Source organism: Vigna radiata, unplaced genomic scaffold (assembly GCF_000741045.1).
Source record: "Vigna radiata var. radiata cultivar VC1973A unplaced genomic scaffold, Vradiata_ver6 scaffold_493, whole genome shotgun sequence".
In the NCBI taxonomy this organism is placed as follows: domain Eukaryota; kingdom Viridiplantae; phylum Streptophyta; class Magnoliopsida; order Fabales; family Fabaceae; genus Vigna; species Vigna radiata.
The window spans coordinates 1-20,775 of record NW_014542725.1 but is presented as its reverse complement, the minus strand read 5'-3'; the positions used below and the strand labels follow the sequence as shown (position 1 = coordinate 20,775).

Genomic DNA, 20,775 nt, shown 5'->3' with positions numbered 1-20,775 from the left:
CAACCTCCTTTTTCTTTTTAGAGTTTCTGTTTCTTCATTTCTCTTACTCTTTACACTTTTGTGAGTTTATCATTTTCTAGTGTTGAAAGCTTGAGATAGATACCTCTATTTTTTTTAATGAAGATAAATAATTATTGATGTGGTCCAAACACTACTTATGGGGAAGATAAATTCATCGATCCTCACTTTATGATATATATCCAATGAACACAAATGCAAAGCTATTCTAGACCCTCCATCAGCCCACTTAATCACACTTTATTGTTAAAAACTAATGGAGTTTTTACATCCAAATCTTATGAAACTTTTTGTATATCATTATTTAGTTTTAGTCTCTTGATATTTTTTTTTCCTTATTAAGTTTCTTTTTTTAATTTATAAATTTTGGTCCTTATTTGTTAGTTTTATTCTCTGTTTGAAATGTTACGTTTTTCTTTTATAATAAAAATATTTATAAATTGAATTGATTGGTTTTTTTCCGTCTGATATTTTCAAAATTTTAAGATAAGAATTCTAAAAGAGTATCTTTCTTCCAACCCTAATTAATTTGCATTTGCAAGTGATTATGACTTTTATGGATAGGATATGTTTGGTAAAACTGATTGTTGCTTACAGGTAATTGAAACATCAAATTTATTCCTTCCCTTTTTTGTTATAAGAACCAAGATTGAAGTTCGTTTGTTATTTTTGTTTATAAGAAGTAATTTAGAATGTTTTTGCATGAATTCATATTCTAAATTTGATGAATAATAAATAAAATACATTATTATTTTAATCATTTTTTGAAAATCTATCTCTATCTACTACAAATGATATTTTGTAAAGTTTGACATTTTTTACTAGTAATTTCCACAGTTTTCTTTATCACTCTTAGAGTAAAAATAAAAATAAATTGGATAAATATTTTTAAAGACATGTGTAACATTACTTTCCTACATAATCACTATAAACAAAGGATATAGTTGATTTTGAACTTAGAATCAATACATATATATTTTTTAACTTAATACTTGCATCTACGACAAAGACATGTTTGGATGAGTATTAGAAGATGGAAAAAGTGATAAAAAAAAAAGTTCTAATTATTAAGTTAAAAGGATTATATATAAAAGTTTAAATAATCTCATTCTCCATTTCTTATAAAAGTGTTATCTTCCTAAGAACTTAAATCCTCTCATTTCAATTATCTTTTTATACAAATAATACTCGACAAAAAATATTGGATAGAATATTTATAAATAAATAAAAATGTTAACTGAAATAATTAAGGTTATAACTCTTTTACTTGTAATTGTAAGGTCAAATATAATATTTAATTGCGGCTTTGGTATGATCTATTTCCACCATTATATTTTACCACAATTATGTTAGTTAAATATGTTATTAACTTAAGGTTGAAACTTAATTTTAACTTATTGATTTTTGGAAGAGAATTGTGAAGTTTTTGAAGCAGTCCAATACTATAGAACAACATAATAGAAGCATGAGCCATCGCATCCCTAATTCAATCAACAGTTAATTAAGATGAATTATAATTTATGATTTCAGGGGCATCAACTTAGAGAAATGGAAAAATTTGTTCAAAATGTGCATGGAAATCATTTTGGAAAAAGTAACTTTAACAACACTTTTTTAACAATTTTTTGACAACGCATACGTGACAGCTTGTGATTAGTCTGTTTTTAATATTTTTTTAAACATAAATTCAAATAGACCAATAAAGTGATGACATATATTTCGTTGTCAAAAAAATTGTCAAAAGTGTTGTCAAAATATCATCATCCAATCATTTTATACCAAATTATGTGTTAGTGGACAAATTAGAAAATTATTAAAGTGAGGATTTTAATCAATGTTTTATGCTTCTCTTTTTTAATCTATGTTTTATTTCTTCATCATTCTTAATCTCTACTCACTCTGTTATGCGTATGGCTTTGTCTTTTTCTTCTTTTACTCTAATTTCTACTTTTAAGTAAAAATAGATAACAAAAATAGGTATCACTGAACTGATAAGGGTGTAGTTATTGATTGGCCTGCATTCTAACAACCTTACACAAAATAAATACAAGGTTTTTTGCATAAAAACATGTTTGATTCACATGATTTGTTGTTCTTCCTTGTACTCTTAGAACATCCTCATTTTCAATAGAAATCCATTCAACAACACAGCTATTAATGTTATAATTGTTATTTGATCCAGACATGCTCTTAGTTGCCCATATTTAGTGCAATAACCTGCCAATTCAGCCACTTTATATATGCTTTCCATGGTTTGATCAATAATAGCTTTGGGGATGTTCTCCTTGTTAATGAAAAGAGTTAGTAACCAACCAAGCACTATTGCAGCCTTAAAATGTGTTAACAGATACTATTACATCTTTGAAGTGAGACAACTAGAAAACCCGTACAACTAAAACAAAAACAACTAGAAATCCTTTTATTTTTGGCATGTATTGATGTAGACGTTGTTCACCTTTAAATGGAAAAGCATCTGACATCTCTATGCTGCTTTTGCCATCCTGCATTCACCCTTTAAATGGATCCAATCCCATTTTTCAATCAGTATCACAAAACTGCATTTTCTTTGTATTTCTAGAAAGTAATAATTGTCCTTTTAGTTAAGATTAGTTGAGAGTAATGTGGGGTTAAGTTTGTAAGAGGAGAGATAGAGGAAAGTTTCCTTTGAATATAGGTAAAGAGCATTAAGGGAAAGGTCAGAATAGTTAGCTTTGTATTTGGTGGATTTTGGAACGCGTTTTACGAAAGAGGAATTATGGTAATAAAGAGCGACCGTGTGGGAAAATAAAATTTAAAAAAGTAGAGAAGTTCCGGTAGAAAGGAAGTTCCTCTCTGGGAAAAGTTTAACTAGTTTTTGGATCATTTTGTAATATTTGATCTTCGTACTTCAAAGACTTTTTGGTTCTATTATCAAGTACTGCAAAAACAAAAATTAAATCATGCAATTTCTTCATTATTCTCCACTTCCTCCGAAACAAAAACCCTTTGTCTTTCTCTTCCTGCCCGTTTTATTTACCTGTTTTCAATAAATTTTGTCATTTTGGTTCGCCTTATTTGCGTATGGTCAGCAAAATTTTGAAAAATGTTCTCAGATATCACTTAATTTGACAACGTAATCAATATGATTAATTAGTGTGATCGCATTGGTGTTGCAATGAAAACCACAAAAGGGTGTTTAAAGAAAGAGTAATAAGTATATTACAAAATTTAAATATCATAAAAAATGTAAAATTTTGTATTTTAAATATATATATATAAGATAGAAAAAAATACTATTAAATGAAAAGTTTGTACGTGTCTAAGGTATAATTTCTGTTAAAAAAAATATGACATAAAGAGTAACAAGACGATACACATTTATATTTATTTAAGTTGTTATAAAAACAAAATAATTATATAAAAAAAGAAATTTTGTATTTTTTAAAAGAAAAGTAAAAGATAAAAAGAAAATAATATAATGCTCAATTCTCTTTAACTGTTTTGTTGTTATTATTTGATTTTAGATTTGCCGTGGTTTTACAGGTGATAATTCTTGTAAGGGAATGAGGTTTGAAGCTAGAGCTTTCTGATATTCCGTTGAAATAGCAAAGGAGCAGTAGAACTGAGAAGATACAAGAAGGATGATCTCTTTTGTATATAGGTATCGATATACATAAGGTAGGACATCAGTATGTTGGAAGATCACTTAGATGAAATTCAATGTTATTTAACACATAAATACCCAGGTACTGTTAGATAATGAAGAGTGCATCTTTCTGATGGAGAGGTGGAGAAGCAGTTGGTGACACTTGCAATCAAAAGCTCATTGCAACAAGATCCGAGTCATAAGTGTAAACATCAGTCCCCTCCAACCTCAACATAATAATGTATACTCTTAAAGATAGGTATAACATCATATATAAATTTCATACCTTAATTTCAAATTTAAACATTCAAGAGCTTGAGGGGTCCTAGGATTTTTAAGACAGAATAAACTTTGCGATTCAAGGCATACGCGAAGCATGTGTATCGCTATTGCCCACGATGCCGCGTTCATGTCCAATGTCCAAGCTGCCCAAATCCATCATTATAATCCATGTATATGTTATCATATAATAATGAAAAACCTATAATATAATATCAGTAAAAATGAATGATGAAATACTAAAAAGAAAAAGAAGAGAACTAAACATGATTTAATCCGTAATACTTGGCTAAAAATGAGTTAACAGAAAATAAAAATAAATAAAGAGAGAACTCGGCATAGGTGAGTTTGGACATGAACTCGGAATCGTCGGCAATGGCGATGCACCTGCACAAACTGCAAACAATGTTTGTCTCCCTCTCTGAACATCTCTCTTTTTTTCTCACAACCCTGATGGCTGTTTGAGGATGTTCTCCTTGTTATAATGAATGTGAAGTTTTCCTTTCTGTGAGCCTGGAGCAGCATACAGGTCCACAATTACCTTAATTTCATACTTAATGACATTTATTGAGATAAAGTGGTTTTTCCAATTTTACATGGTAATGAAATTGAAAGGGCACTATCCCTTAAATCATCTTATATATTTTGCCCATGTGAAGGCATCCCAAACAAACCGCTTTGGTGGTGTTATATGTCATGATAACAAAATAATTTATAAAGTGAAATGGAAAGAAGGGTAACATTTGAATTAAAGGCTTAGCACCAGTCCAGATGATGATGATGATGGGTAAAAAATAATTTTCATTCAGTACATACAAGAACTAAGATTTAGTGTTAGATGATTAATGGGTGTGGGCCCCACGTTCTTGTTTGGTAAAATGAAAAGACTTTTTTTTTTGAGTGGGATCGTGCATGTTAAGAATGAACAAGTTTCAGTTTTTGTGGGTTCGATTTTAAGATAGCTTAAAATAAGAGTATAGGCTTTTCATGTTTCTATTTAGAAAAATCTTCTTTTAACAATATTTTTTTAATAACATTTTCACAACGCATATGTGGGAGCTTGTAATTGGTCTGTTTTAAATATTTTTTAATCATAAATTCAAATAGACCAATAAAATGATGACACGTGTCCCGTTATAAAAAAATTATCAAAAAATATTGTCAAAATATCATTATCCTTCTATTTAATTAGTTTTCTTCAAGACTTTAGTGGTACAATCACTAGCTATGTGGTGTTTATAAATTAAAAAGGAGACTGCGACTCTATCAAGTTATTGAGTATTCACTTGTGTCATTATTATGTAAATTTTTTACTTTAGTTTCGATGTAAAATAAAATGTCTAGTTTAGTTACACGTAAACGATATCTGTTTTGGGTGTTTTCACGAGTAATAGTGGATTAAGTAGTTCACTTGAATTTTTATAGATGAAATTTTGAGTTTTTCTTTTATGTGACTAAAGGAAGAAAAAAATTGAAAAAGAATACGAAGAAATAAGAACAAATAGATTTAATTTTAGGAAAAAGTAAATTAAAATAATTGATTAAGAATGTGGAGAATTAATTTTAATTGATTTGAGAGAGGGGAAAATAAGCAATTTGGTTTTGTAATATTAATTCTAAATTAATTTTTGTATTTTCTGTTTGTTGAAAATAATAAAAATATATATATACATTGAATTTTAGAATTTTGCATAAAAATACTACTATAATGGCTTAAAAAAATATTATTGGTGGTGTAAAAATTAGAAATGAAGTTAATTAACTTACGAACTTTTATTATTATGTGTATGATGATAAATAATTTTTTGAATGTTGAGAAAAAATTAAGAGACTCATCAAATCTCGTTACGTATGTGTTATCATTTTATGAATAATTACTTATTAATTTTGGTTTGATAAATTACTACTTGTATGTCAGTACTGTGTACATTATTTTTACGGGGTAGAGCATCAATATAGAATAATAAAATTATATATCCTTTGGTTTGATAAAAATAAATATGAAAAAAAAATCACTTATTTGAACGAGTGAAAACGCTAATTTTTTTAGAAAAGCACTCTAACTTTTTTTCGAATAAAATGTGATAAAATATACAGTTTTTGCTATAGTAGATTTGTAATAATAAAATATACATCCAAAGTTTAGTTGTTTGTTTTGTAATAATATTATAATTAATATTTATTTTATGGATTAAAAACATATTTAATATTTAAAAAATAATAATTTTTTACCATAATCATTATTTTAAGAATTAAAAGTTTATTTAAAGAAAATATATTTTATTACACTCATTTTACATTGTTTTTTCATTCTACTATTATAAAAATCATAAAATCATCTCATATGAGTATAAATATGTCGGTCTATCATTGTCAATATATTTAATATTTTAAGGGTTAAATATGTTTTTCATCTTTAAAGTATTACTGATTTTTGGTTTTAGTCCCTACTCAAAACATTGATGGCATTTGATCCTCTTAGTATTAAAACATGTAAAATTAGTCCCCAAAATTGGACGACGTCAAATTTCATTGACGGACTTGCCACGTCTTCTGTGAGTTTTAATATTCTCTGTCTACCACGTCAAATCTCTATCTATCTGTTCATTTCCCATTCTTCTCTCCTCAATTTTCTCATCCAAATCCACCTCGCTGTCGCTTTTAGGTTCGGAATCAGCATTGCCTTCGAAAACGTCGCCATGTTCCCGCTGAGTTTGTCGTTTGCGATTGCGGAGGAGGTGGCCGATGGGCGGGGTCCCTTCGGAGAGCTTGATTTCGGGAGGCGAGAGAGGGGAAGAAGAGGAATAGTCGTGCTTGAGCGGAAGACGAGTGTAGGTGGTGGCTTCGCCGCCGGGGACCACTGGTTTCTGAAATTTAGGGTTTCGAATTTTGCTGCGATTGTCATTGCGACGAGCGAAGGATTGGGGAGTGAAGCACGTAGAGACAAAAGAAGTTGCTGGGCCATTATTTGCTACTTTCATCATCCATCTCTGATATCCATCTGCCAGTTTTCTTTCTCTGATATCCATCTCCAATGTCAATTATTTATATTGAGCAACCTTGTTAAAGTTGTACCTAAAAGAACATACAAAAAATTTCAGAACAACATTCTTCTGGCCGTCAAACACAACCCTTAACACAACAAGCATACCAAGAACTAGCAGGAATGGCAACAAATTCGTTCCTTTCTTTCATTTAGAAAAAAAAATGTGATCTATTACAATTCCCAAGTAATTATTCACTTCCTTCCTTTTTGACTATTATAGATATAGGTATAGATTCGTAGAACCCTTCTCCCCGACAACTGTCTATTTAGCAATTCAAGCCTTGGAACCCAAATCCATATTTTCTCCTCAGGCAAAACGGGTTGCGGTGATTGAACCCCAAAATCAATGCTTCCAAATAAAGGAGGAGATTAGGGCACCGTTTGAATCAACCTATTAAACCCTAATTTCCCTTTCCCTCCGGTGCCCCCTCACAATTGCTTGTCTTGCAACCATTGCTGCGGTTCAAGAACAACATTAGGAAGACAACGAAGGTAAATATCACAAAATAGTGGAGATTAAGAAGAAATAAAGTGAACACAAAATTTGAATAAAAAAAATTAATGACAAATCGACCAAAATTTGAACTCGGCAGGAAGGTTGGTGTCGGCGATGGGGAGGGGAAAGGGGTTGCGGAGGAAGTAGAAGGGGCAGTGCCAGATGTGGGACTGATAGTGAAGACCACGTTTCAGAAAAGTCAAAAAGATGCCACGTTTCAGAAAAAGGAAACAATGTACAGTGAAAATCTGGAACTATCGTTAGTCATGTCAGCAAAAAATTAACGCCGTTCATTTTTAAGGACTAAAGTTACATGTTTTAATACTAAGAGGATGAAATGCCATCAATGTTCTGAGCAGGGACTAAAACCAAAAATCACTGATACTTTAGGACTAAAAGCATATTTAACCCATATTTTAACGAATAAAGTTATACATTGAACCTAATTTATTTTACTAAATTTTCTTATTACCCCGTTCAAATGTTGTGATCAAAACGCAATTTAAATTTCCTTTCTTTTTTCATCTTTCAGAGTGAAAAGCCTAAGAGAAGAACCATGATTCGTATAATTATTTTACCAAAAAAAAAGGTACATTTAACAGAATTTAATTTCATATATAAAACCAAATCTTTTATGTTTTTTTTATCTCAAATTAATCAAAAGTAATTGTTGAACATGAGATACTTTTTTCACTGAAACTGCAAATCAAAAGTGAAAATTATAGCCTCCAGAAACCGAATAAACAGATACATTTGAAGATGTAACGGAGATGCATGGTTTTTTTGAAGAAAAGTTGTAATATCTGTTTTTCATCAATGCTTGCTAAATTACCTAATTTTAATTTTTCGGGATTTAAATTAAAGCAGAAGAAGTACACAACATTACTTCACATGTAGAATGTACAGTTCATCCCCTTGTAATTTCTTCTTTTTCTTTTATAATTTCTATGAGATGGACATGTCAAACATTGTGGAAGTGCCTTTGTTAGCTTGTGATCTTTGCAGAGGTTGAGAAAGGCTCATATGAATGTTAATGCCATAACCTTCTTCTTCGTTGTGACGCCCTTCCACTGACAGAAGCTGGTCGTCGGCAATGGTGGTGGAAGAGAGAGTGAAAAAGAGAAGAAAGAGCTGACAGGGAGAATGTAGGGTGGAGATGGCCATTTAGATTTGGAAGAAGGGGGAAGACTAATCGTTTGATGCGTTTGGTTGCTTTTGAACTCGGCATCGTCGACAATGGCTATGGTTCAGTGCACAAAATGAAAACAATGTTTCTCTCCCTCTCTGAACATCCGTCAATACAAAACTCTCAATTTCACACAACAGACACTTTTGATGTCGACAACTTCTACTATTCTTTCTTTCCAATTTTCTACCAAAAGTCTAGGAAATGAGATCGCCATATTTACTTAATGAAACAATAACCATATGTAAGAATCTCAATAAATCATTGGTAAATAATTGATTAAACCAAAAACAATGTCAATTTTATGTTAATTATATTAATATTTTGTAATTTAGTTTAGGGTAATAATTAATTATTAATAAAAATAGCATCGTAGTTGGTATGATATTAAAATTCCTGACTACACACACAATCTACTAGAGCGAAGTGCACCAACAAATTGCATTTCACAATAATATTTTCTTTCAAATAACTTGAGTAGTTAGTGAACAAATCAATCTATGCTATGAAACAAACAAATATAAAAACAATGAGTCATATTTTCTTCTCGAATACGCTACATTGCATGTTTTTTTTTTTTTGGCTTAATACCGTTTTTGATCCCTAGTTTGGGAAGTTGTGTTCAAGTTAGTCTTAACTTTTTTTTCGTAAAAAATGATCCCAACTTTTAAAAAAATTGTTCAATTGACTCCTTTTTGGTTACAATGTCAATTTTCTAACGGAGCTGGTGCCCCCTGGATAAACATTAGCAACGTGGCAGTGTGAGATTTATTGATGTGTAAATTAGAAAATGGGAAAAATTAATTTGAACACGTGACAACTTTGCAAAAGGTTTAACAAAGGTTTTAAAAAAACAGGGGAGATTAAGGTTCATTCGAAATCGCGATTTGGGATTATCACTTTCTGCTAAAGATCAAAGTTCAAATTGGAGGGCTGTCCTTGCATTTTTAATTCGCAATGCCAGATCTTGATGGCAATTGGCAATTGGGGTTTCCTATGAAAAATTCCCACTTTGCAAAAACCTTTCTTTTTTGTTTTTTATCTTCTGTGTGCTGAAAATTAGTGTCGCCCTTTTTGTTGATTAGTTCTAGGTCTTTGGGGTTTTCTACAGTGGCTTTGGATCGGTGATTGGGAAAATCTCGATAAGCTTTGGTGTTTGCGGTATTTTCTAGGAACATCTCTCCTAGGTTTCGTTGTTTTCAAGGAAGAAAAAAAGTTGACAAATTTATTGGCTTTGGTTGCTAAAGATTTTTTGTTCCGGAGGGAACCAACACTTATGCTTCTGGTTTTGTTTTGGTTTTCTATTTTATTCAGGTATAATACAAACACAAAGGTGGCATAATGCCACCACTTTGTTATGCCTGATACGAGGTAAGCTTTTCGATTTCTCTTCAACATGTTCACTTTTTTTTCTTCTTTTGTTGGTTGCAGTGGAAATATGTATTGCCTTTTGTTTTTTTTCAAAGTCTTTATTTTGAATGAAAGCTTTGTTTGTGTTTTTGTTTTTTTGAAGCTTTTTGTGTGCTTTTGTTTGGGGGGTTGAGTTTAGGTTGGCAGGGCTTGATAATGGCAGATCAAACTCCTGCAAGTAAACCCTCACCAGTTTTCATCGCACTATCAACATCTGCATCTTCTTCAACGCAGAGCAAGCAACCCCTATTCTATGTTAAAATATGTTTTTTTTAATTTAAATTTGACACGTCATTTAACTTAACACTGTCATCCAATGACATAAACTAGACACATCATCATGTTTTGTCCAGGGGGCAGCAACACCGTTAAATATTTGACGCTGTAAGAAAAAAGGATTAACTTGAACTGTTTTTTCAAAAGTTGGGATCAATTGTTACGTAAAAAAAAGGTAGGACCATTTTGAATAAAACCTCGCAAACTAGAGACCAAAAGCGGTATTAAGCCTTTTTTTTATTTGTATAAACTAACATAAGAGAGCGTATGTAAAAAATAAATTAAAAAAACTTCTTAGAAAATTCTCTGGCATATTTAATATAAACAACACTTTGAGTACAATTGTGAAAAAGATTTTAAAACATTTAGTAAATAGAATTTTAAGTACATTATAACAATTATTAAACATAACTTTAAGTGAAATATTGAAGTAAATTTATATAGTTATAAGTTTTGTCGTTATTATAGTTGTTTCGGATGTAAGGCCCAAAACCGAACTCAATCCCAATTATTTTTGCCGCAGTCTTCACTGTTCCTCTCCAAAGATCCTATCGTCTTTTGTACCGATCGATGGCGACCTGCACGTTAGCACTCCGATGCTCAAGTCAGCAAAGTCACCGTAGAATCAGTGCGAAATGCAATTAGATCCAAAGGTCAAATACCTGGCTAACATTTCTGTATTTATAGGCATCAGGCTCAAGTAATGGGCATTAACTACCTGTAACCGCTAATCCACAATTCTACAAGATTTTCCCCCTAGTTGTAACCGTTGTTGACGTGCCCGCAGAATTCACCTAACCAATCAAACATACCTTTACCTTGCACTCACTCACACTTCCTCCTAGATCACCTGATCGGCCTACCAACCATGTTGATCGACTCCCAAGCCTTCCAGATCGATTCCCATTATACCTATTGCCAACTCACCTTGCTTTCTATTGACCGACTACCCCCTTTTCCCTATACAAGCCAACCGACCACCCCCATACACTACATAAGCCCCCCAAGCCCCGAGCGTTGATATAAGCGAAGGGGTTTAATCGTTTCCCAATGAGGATGGAAATTGGAGAGTCACATCTTTATGGCCTTATGATCAGCCTAACATCAATGGCGCAGATCGATTCGCCTGTCACTCAATGTTGGATTTGAAAAGACATTTGTTTTCCGCCCTTAGATTCCATAGTGATAGACGACTGCGATTGACCCAGGAAACCGCTTTCTACGGCTATAAATAGATGGAGGGCCCCTCTCTATTTGCAATACTTGTTATCCTCTGCATCTTCTAACCGATCCTCTTCTTTTGCAAACCGATCGTCCGCTTCGAGGTAATGTTTCTCTCTTCCCACTCATCCAATAGGTCTAAGGATGAGGGACGGGGGTACGCTGACGATGGGGCAGCGTCGTCGTCATCGTCCGGTTTCTCATCTGCAACCTCATCCTGTTCTTCTAGTAATGAGGTAGCATTTAATTTTGACAATTCTCGGATGTGGACCTCCATTGTTCCTCCTCCAATAGCGTAAGGGTATGACTGGGCCCTCACGAGGTTAGGAATCACCTCCCGTACTTTATCTCTACAACTTCTATAAGACACTTGTTAGAGAAAGTAGATATTCTAGCTAACCTTAGGGATGTCGATGATTACACTTTTGTGGTTTGCCATTCGAACGAGCGGGCCTGTCACGGTCGGGAAGGGTATGAGGCTGATTTCTTCTATGTATACATAACTTTGTTCCGTGACCTAGGCATCAGACTTCCCTTTTCCGAATTCCAAATGGGTGTCTTGAGGGAACTGAATATCTGCCCCACTCAGCTTCACCCGAACGGGTGGGCCTTCATGCAAGCCTTTAGTGTGCTTTGCACTCGGTTACTTCTAACCTCAACTCCTGCTTCATTTCTTTATTTCTTTCGTGCCTTACCCAATCGTAATCGGTCTTGGGTATCATTAATTCCTGTGAAGGATAAGCAGTTATTCACTTCCTTCAACTCCTCTTATAAAGACTTTAAATCAAATTTTTGTAAAGTAGCCATCCGAGAACCCAGTTGGCCAAAATATTTTTTTGATGATGGCCGGCCAAAGTTTCCCTTCTACTAGACCGAAATGACCGAGGATGAGTTGGAAGTAATAAGCCAAATCGATCTGCTGCCTAGGAAGACCTCGTCTCGTAAACTCATAGATCTGCTCGAGACTGACACTCTACGCGCCAGAGTGTTTAGTAAGCTTTTTCCCTCTTTCATTCGTTGAACGGTAAGCATTAACCTGTCTAAATTGTCTTCTGTGTTGCAGATTTCTTTGGAGGAATGGAACAACATCAAGCATTTCTTTGCATGATGGCTCGGAAGAAAGGCTTGGGCAAAACCAGCAAAGGTACTTCTTCCCCAGCCGAATTGGTTAATGCTTCGGGCTCTGCTCCTTCCCGCCCGGTGAACCTGGTCTTGAAAGTGTCAGAAACAGCCACTCCGTCCACTGACCCCAAGCCTGACGACCTCAAACCGAAAAGAAAACCTGCTCGAGAAAAAACTCCTTCACCTCCAAAGAAACGAAAGTTAAGCACCCGTTTGCTGATCGGTCCCTTAGATCCCAATGTTCACGTCGCCGACCATTTACATTTCAACTTAACTACTGAAGAGAAGAAGGCCTTCAAAGGGATGACTCCTAGCGAATCTTTAAACATGGCTTACGAGCTCATTGCTCGGGCTAGTGTTTATTTGAATTATACTGTTGAGACGACCAAACCACTCTTAGTGGCCGAGTTAGAGAACGCCCGTAAAGACTTAGAAGCCGTGAGAAAGGAAAACTCCACCTTATCCCTCCGCATTGAAGGAATGACCAAATCTGCCGAGGATGAACGGGTCAAGGCTGCCGACAACCTAAAAAAGGCGCAGGATGGTGTATCCTCCCTCCAACAATCAGTTGACACACTGAAGATTGACCTGCAAAAATTCACTACCCAACATGAAGAGATAACTAAAGAAAGGAATGTGCTCACTATCGAACGAGACAACTTGCGAACCGAAAGGGACAATTTGATAGCTAAAAACATTTCTCTTGGGCACCAAGTGTGCCAAGAACGTGAGCTTGGATTTAACCAAGGGATTGCGCAGTGCCACTATTTCTTCAAAACCCCCTTGGAACATCCTGATTTTGATATTATGAAGGTTTATATGAATGACGCGCTCGGAGATCTCTCCGATCGAGTTGTATCCACTACTAAAGAGGCTCCTACCATCCCGCCTGCGACCACCGAAGCTCCTGCCAACACTTCTGTCGATCCCACCTTGGACGCTTAAACTTATATTCATAGGACTTTCATAATTACTTGTACTATGCACACAATTAACTTCTTTTAAATTCATCGCCTTTGGATTATATTAGTTGGTACACTATGTATGATGTGTGAACGTTTGCCTTTTAATTCATACTTTGTCGAATCCGCCGTTCGGTTATACTATGTTATTTCGCTCACGAATTAACTATCTAACTCTTCGAACTTTGGAAGACCGATCAGGAGTCGATCCTTTGATTTCGAACTCAAGTTGCTGACTTCGTTCTTTCTCTCCACACCACCCGATCAGGAGTCAATTTTCTGACTTCATTTCTCCTTCCTTCGTACCACCCTATTAGGAGTCAATTTTCTGACTTCCTGAGTTTAGATGAACTCAATTTTCTGACTTCATTTCCCCTTCCTTCGTATCACCCGATCAGTATGAAGTGATTTTTTTGACTTCATTTCTCCTTCCTTCGTACCACCCGATCAGGAGTCAATTTTTTGACTTCTTGAATTTAGATGAAGTCAATTTTCTGACTTCATTTCTCCTTCCTTCGTACCACCCGATCAGGAGTCAATTTTCTGACTTCCTGAGTTTAGATGAAGTCAATTTTCTGACTTGATTTCCCCTTCCTTCGTACCACCCAATCAGTATGAAGTCAATTTTCTAACTTCATTTCTCCTTCCTTCGTAATACCCGATCAGGAGTCACTTTTCTGACTTCCTGAGTTTGGATGAAGTCAATTTTTTGACTTTATTTTCCCTTCCTTCGTACCACCTGATCAATATGAAGTCAATTTTCTGACTTCATTTCTCCTTCCTTCGTACTTACTTCTTTTCACCCGTTTAAGTAACTATGAAATAAAGTACTTTCATATGCAAAGATAAAAATTTCAACCAATTGCATTAACAAATCAACATAACTACATTGAGTTTAATTGAAATAAAACTTTAAATGTGTGGCATTCCACGTGTTTGGTATATCCTTTCTTGTTAGGCATTATAGTCTATGAGCACCGTTCTGTAGGGCTTCGCGTATTATGTACGGGTCATCCCAGTTAGCAACTAACTTCCCTTCCTCTGGCTTCTTCCTTGCGTCTGCCGTTTTGCGGCATACTAAATCACCCTCCGCAAATTGTCTTGGTCGTACCTTTGTACTATTCCTTTGGGCTACTAGTCTTTTTTTAGCTTCATTCTTTACGACCGCCACCCTTCTTCTTTTCTCCAACACATCTAAATCCTTTCTCAGGCATTCTTCATTTGCATCCATATCATTTGCCATTCGCCGAACGGTTGGCTCGCCCACCTCCACGGGTAACATAGCATCACTTCCATAGATTAAATTGAACGACGACTCTCCTATAGAGCCATGTGGGGAGCATCGGTATCCCCATAAAACCTGATCCAGCTCATCTACCCATCCTTCTTTAGCGGGGCCAAGACGTTTCTTCAACTCTTGAACGATAATGTTATTGGTTGCCTCTGCTTGACCGTTTGTCTGTGGGTGTTCAACCGAGCTCGTCACAGCTGAGATGTCTAACTCCTTGTAAAAGTTCATTAGTTTCTTGTCTATGAACTTTCGACCATTGTCAGTCACAATGGTCTTTGGTATCCCGAATCTGCATATTAACTTCCACACGAACTTTTCAACTTGAGTGGCAGAAATTGTAGCCAATGGTTCGACTTCTACCCATTTGGTGAAGTAATCCACTGCTACTAGCAAGAATTTTTTCTACGCTCTTTCGACCGGGAATGGCCCAACAATGTTCATTCCCCATTGAGCGAACGACCAAGGAGAAACAATGTTATGTAATTCAGAGGCTGGTGCATGGAAGACATTCCCATATTTTTGGCACGCCAAACATTTTTGGGAAAAGGCCATACAGTCCTCCTCCAACGTTGGCCAAAAGTATCCCGCTCGGAGGATCCTAGCCCTAAGGGCTCGGCCACCCGTATGCCGACCGCATATACCCACATGCAACTCCCTCACTACATACTCTGCCTCTTCACCCTCCAAACACTTCAACAAAGGCGTTGTATAACCCCGTCTGTACAGATCGTCGCCCACTAAACAATATCCAGCAATCTTCTTCGTGTCCGCGACCCGAAGACTCCCTCCTTCGTCTTGCTCTTTGATTAACTGGATTATTTCCCCCGTCCAACCTGTCTTCATTCCCGAACTGGATATAGCGAAACACTCCACGGTCGGTTTTTCCAACACTTGTCTTATTACTGAAGACAAGTGGCCCTTTTCTTTTCCACTGGCCAGCTTGGAAAACATGTCCGCTCGGGAGTTCTCCTTTCGAGGTACATGCCTAATTTCAACAAATTCAAAAAATGCCTTCAACTGCTTAGCCTTGTGAACATACTGTAGCAATTGATCATCCTTAATTTGGAATGTTCCCTTCATATGCCCTTCGACCAACTGAGAATCCGTCCGACACTCTACACGTTCTGCCCCCAGGTCTCGTGCTAACTCCAACCCAACTAACAACGCCTCATACTTAGCTTGATTGTTACTAACCTTAAACTTGAATATCAGTGATTGCTCGATCATCAGGCCGCCTGGTCCTTCCAGCACCCCTACCCTGCCTATTGGATGAGCCATCTACAGACAATTTCCAGCAGAACGACTCATTTGTGTTTGGAAATAATTCCACCGTAAACTCTGCCAGGTGTTGCCCCTTTACCGATCTACGTGGTTCATAGCGCAGCCCAAATTCTGAAAGTTCTATTGACTATCCCACCAATCTTCCACCCAAATCTGGCTTACGAAGGACTTTTGCTATGGGATGATCGGTGCGTACCACTACCTGATGTACTTGGAAATAAGCTCTAAGACGCCGAGCGGCGTATAATAGAGACAACGCCACCTTCTCTACCCGTTGGTATCAGACTTCTGCTTCTTTAAGACCTCTATTAACAAAGTAGATCAACCTCATTTCAGGCTTCTCCTGTATCAGTGTTGCGCTGATTGCCTCGTCAGAAACTGCTAAAAGGAGCTGTAACTCCTGATTAGGTTCTAGTCTTCCCATCACTGGAGGACTATTGAGGATTTTCTTAACCTCCTCAAACGCTGCTTCACACTGACCATCCCAACACATCTGAACATCCTTTTTCATCACCTTAACAACCGGTTTGATCCGTTCGGCAAGCCGGGGAATGAAACGAGACAAAGCCATCAATCGTCCTACTAACCTCTGAACCTCCTTCAAGCTCTGCGGACTTCTCATCTCTAGTACTGCTCAACATTTATCTGGATTAGCTTCTATGCCCCGAGCGGTCAGGATGAAGCCTAGAAACTTCCCAGCCTGAACACCGAACGTAGACGGATTTAAGCGCATATAAAACTTCTATACCTATGCAAACACTTCCTTTAAATCTTTTGCATGATCCTCGACTGACCGACTCCTTACCACCATGTCATCCACATACACTTCCATGCACTGAACTATCTGTTGTTGGAATACCTTGTCCATCAACCGTTGATATGTAGCTCCTGCATTCTTCAACCCGAACGACTTAACATCATAACAATACGTAGCTCGCTCAGTTATAAAAGTAGTTTTCTCACTGTCCGGCGGATACATGGGAGTCTTATTATACCCTGAATAAGCATTAAGGAAACTAAGGACTTCATACCCAGAAACTCCATCGACCAACACATCAATACTAGGTAAAGGGTATGTGTCCTTCAAGCATGCTTTATTCAAGTCAGTAAAATCTGTACACATTCTCCACTTGTCGTTCGACTTCCTTCCATCACTACTTGCGACAACCACGTAGTGTACTTTATTTCCCTGATAAATCCAGCCTCCAACAACTTACCCACCTCTTCGTCCACTGCCTTCTTCTTTTCCATCCCTAACCTTCTCTTCTTCTGGGAAACCGGACGAGCGTTTTTAAATAAAGATAGTTTATAGGAAATCACGTCCGGGTGAATACTAGGCATATCCGCTGCAGTCCAAGCGAACAAATCTTTGTTTTCGGTCAAGATTCTACTTATGGTTCGGGCCTGCTCATCGGTTAGACTGCTCCTCAGCATGGTAACCTACTTATCCCCTTCTAGGACGAAAGGTATGACTTCCCCCATCAGTTCCACCCTATCCTCCGCATTTGTTCTTGGATCAAGTTCAGCCATGTCCAACTCCACCATGACAACCTCTGACTTTCGCCCTCCAGCTTTGCAAATTGCTAGTTTCAATTTTAACCCGGTCGCATAATATTCTCGTGCATCTTCTGGTCGCCCGAACGGCGTGAATTTTCCCATCATCCGACGGGTACTTTAACGTTAAGTGTGGAGTGGACACAATAGCTCCGAAAGCATTCAAACATGGACGTCCCAATATAACATTGTAAGATGTATCGGCGTCCACTAGCAAAAATCTGACTTTCAACTCCCACTACAAGAAATATTACCATTATCTACGGAATATTATATACGGATATATATCCGTATATAAAGAAACAATTATATACGGAAGTTATGTACGGATTATTGAAAAGGTATTATATACGGATATTATATACGGATTTTTATATACNGATTTTCCGTATATAATATCCGTATATAACGTTGGCGTGAGCAGGCGGGAAAAGTATCCAAGGATGTAGTCAGTATATAAGTTGTAGTATCCGTATGTTGATAAAACGAAAGTTTAGATGCAGATTGTATATACGGATTAGGGAAAGGAGTTTTTTAATAAAATGTATTTGTGATTAGGGAAATAAGTTTTTTAATAATATTAGTGAGAATCCCATACTCACAAGCACTGAAGCTCGACCTCTCTCTTTCTCAGGTTTCTTGTGTTTCTNAAACCCTAGAGGTTTCGTTTTTCTCTCGAACACCATATTCACTGGCATTTTGTCGCGCTTCNGTGTGATTATTTCTCTCTGGAGTCCTCTTCGATCTGATTGTTGTTCTTTACAACCCTCTTCGTGGTTTTGTTCTTCGTCGTCTCTGTCTCTTGAACTATCGTTGTTCGGTGCGGTGCCATAGCTGGGCGCTGAAGGAGTAGCTTCATCATTTGAGGTGAAAATGNCGAACCNTAATGCTATTAATTTTTTAGTGGTTGAAAATGGCGAAGCCTAATCTTATTTTTTTGTGTTTTATTTGACACATTTGTGGTTCCGGTCGCAAGCCGTGGTTGGAGTGTTCGGAAGCATCGATTGAGGGTATTGTGCGGCGGATGAAGAAGATTCTTAGTGGTTTAAGTCAACGTTGCTGTATTTTCGGAGAGTGAGCGATTGAGGTGATATAAATTCGTTCTTTTTTAAAATATACGTTTCTCAATATTGGTTTTCTGGGTAATAACTTGTTTATGGTATGCGATTTTGAAAGCTTCACTCACNTGGAAATAAATCATTGGCATTTGATAACTTAGTCCATTAATAAATGAAAAGAAAGGTATAAACAACANAAATGGTTGGTGGTAACAACCTCAGAAATTGAGGTCACACANAATTTGGAATTGCTCGGGTAGTTCTTTAGCACTCAATTGTACTTTGTGTGGCTCTTGGGACCTCTCTTGGTCAAAAGTCAAGGGAAATTTGTTTATAGTCTCAAGTGTGATGATGGAGAGAATCCCAATACAGTTTTTGTAAATGTTTTCANCAAAATATATTNAGAAACTGATGAATTGGCTTTAGCTGTGTTGTAGCCCCTTTTGGGAACATGGGATCCNTTTTGGTGAGNTAATTCAGTCCTTGAATATGTATTAATAATAACACCATACATATCATATAGCATGTGGCATGCTTTTCTTAATTAGGATTCCATTTTATCCTTTAAATCCTTATTGTCCTAGCTTGTAGATCATGCCCCATAGCTAGTTAGGATTTTGTGTGANTCCTAACTAATTGGAATCCTGACTAATTAATTATTTTGTATAAAANTGTTTGTATGTNCAACAAAGGTATAACACTATTGTTTATATACTAATCGTAATCCTAACTAATTAAGAAAATAAATCATGATTTCATAAGGAAATATAATAACTAATCGTATGTTATTAATAAGGAAATGTAGAGGTTAATATCAAAGATTATTATTGAATATTTCCATGTATTATAAACTATTATCTTGTGTGGCTTTTGGTGAAGTTGATTCCTGCAATTGGTGTTATCATTTTTGCAATATAAGGGTGTTGGTCCATTATTGTTCCAGACAAGGAAAATACTCTTCCAAGTTATATTGTTGTTATTATTCTTTTTTCCTTTATTAACTATTTTATCTTATTCAATGCAATTGATACCTAACTCTGATATTGTAGACAGTGATAATAGTTGGAAGAAAAGTACCACTCATTATATAGTAACTTCTTACCTTCGGCCATTACTGTTATGGAATGAAGCAATACGTATTTGCAGGTNTCTGTTATGATAATAACTTTATCAGATTCTGAATTTGTTATATCTTTCTTTGATGCTCNATTTTTCGTGTGNTGACTTATTCACTAACTGTAGAGCATTGGAGCCATTAATTCTACCTTCAGAACCTGGTCAAGTTGTTAAGGACCAACTTTTTAATTTTNTGAGATCATTGTCAACAGTTCTGGCCATTGCCTATTGTTTGTCAAGGTGTGCCTATTTNCTTTCCTTAATTTGAATACTTTAGCTGGATTTATAGTGCTTACTATTGTTTTCATCCATAAATTGTTATCAAGGTTACATTTTACACTTTGAAACTATCATAAATGTGGTTAGATTCTCAATATAAGAATAAATGTTTTTGGCATTNTATAGAAGCACTGTAGCACATTAGTCTAATAGTTAGGTGAAAGAGGGATATGAAAGTATGAAGTGTTTGTAAATGTTTATATGCATTTGGTAGAGTGAATGACAATTGACTGAGATTGTTCTCAAAGAATTGATAGATATTTAAAAGATTTTATCCTAANAATAAGAGTAGTAAATCTGCCTAAAATCAGTTCCAAATTTGGAAATAAATATCCAACCTCAATTTCACCATTCTTGTTAGACCTGGTACTAGTAAGANATGTTTTATGCTGTGATGTGGCTTATTTGGGGCTTTATGATCATAAATAGTTCTATTTACGTCTTTGGTGTAAGAAGCATGGGAGTTTGTATAACAATACAAACATTTTTACAAAATAGTTAATATCAATTAGTATTTCATTATCATTTTTGTAGAGATCACCAAGTATCTTGATA

General features: G+C 35.7%; 1 protein-coding gene and 1 long non-coding RNA gene across 2 annotated transcripts; one reads left to right on the top strand and one right to left on the bottom strand.

The window, feature by feature from the left end:
- Window positions 1-9,700: 9,700 nt before the first annotated feature.
- LOC111240935 lies at window positions 9,701-10,210 on the top strand. The gene is made up of 3 exons (XR_002666600.1): window positions 9,701-9,811; window positions 9,965-10,021; window positions 10,200-10,210. It is a non-coding gene; the product is annotated as an uncharacterized LOC111240935 (long non-coding RNA).
- A 4,392-nt stretch (window positions 10,211-14,602) lies between these two features.
- On the bottom strand, window positions 14,603-16,210 carry LOC106780585. The gene is made up of 2 exons (XM_014668884.1): window positions 15,339-16,210; window positions 14,603-15,221 (listed from the first exon to the last, which is right to left on the bottom strand). The coding sequence occupies exons 1-2, from the start codon at window positions 16,208-16,210 to the stop codon at window positions 14,603-14,605; spliced, it is 1,491 nt and encodes a 496-aa protein (XP_014524370.1).
- Between the last annotated feature and the right edge of the window lie 4,565 nt (window positions 16,211-20,775).

What these genes read in the sequence shown, in the direction of transcription:
- LOC106780585 (XM_014668884.1), bottom strand. Translation starts at nt 16,210, where the DNA reads ATGGCTCATCCAATAGGCAGGGTAGGGGTGCTGGAAGGACCAGGCGGC. An exon ending in CCATTCCCGGTCGAAAGAGC is followed by an intron (nt 15,222 to 15,338) that starts GTAGAAAAAATT and finishes GTTAATATGCAG; the next exon opens with ATTCGGGATACCAAAGACCA.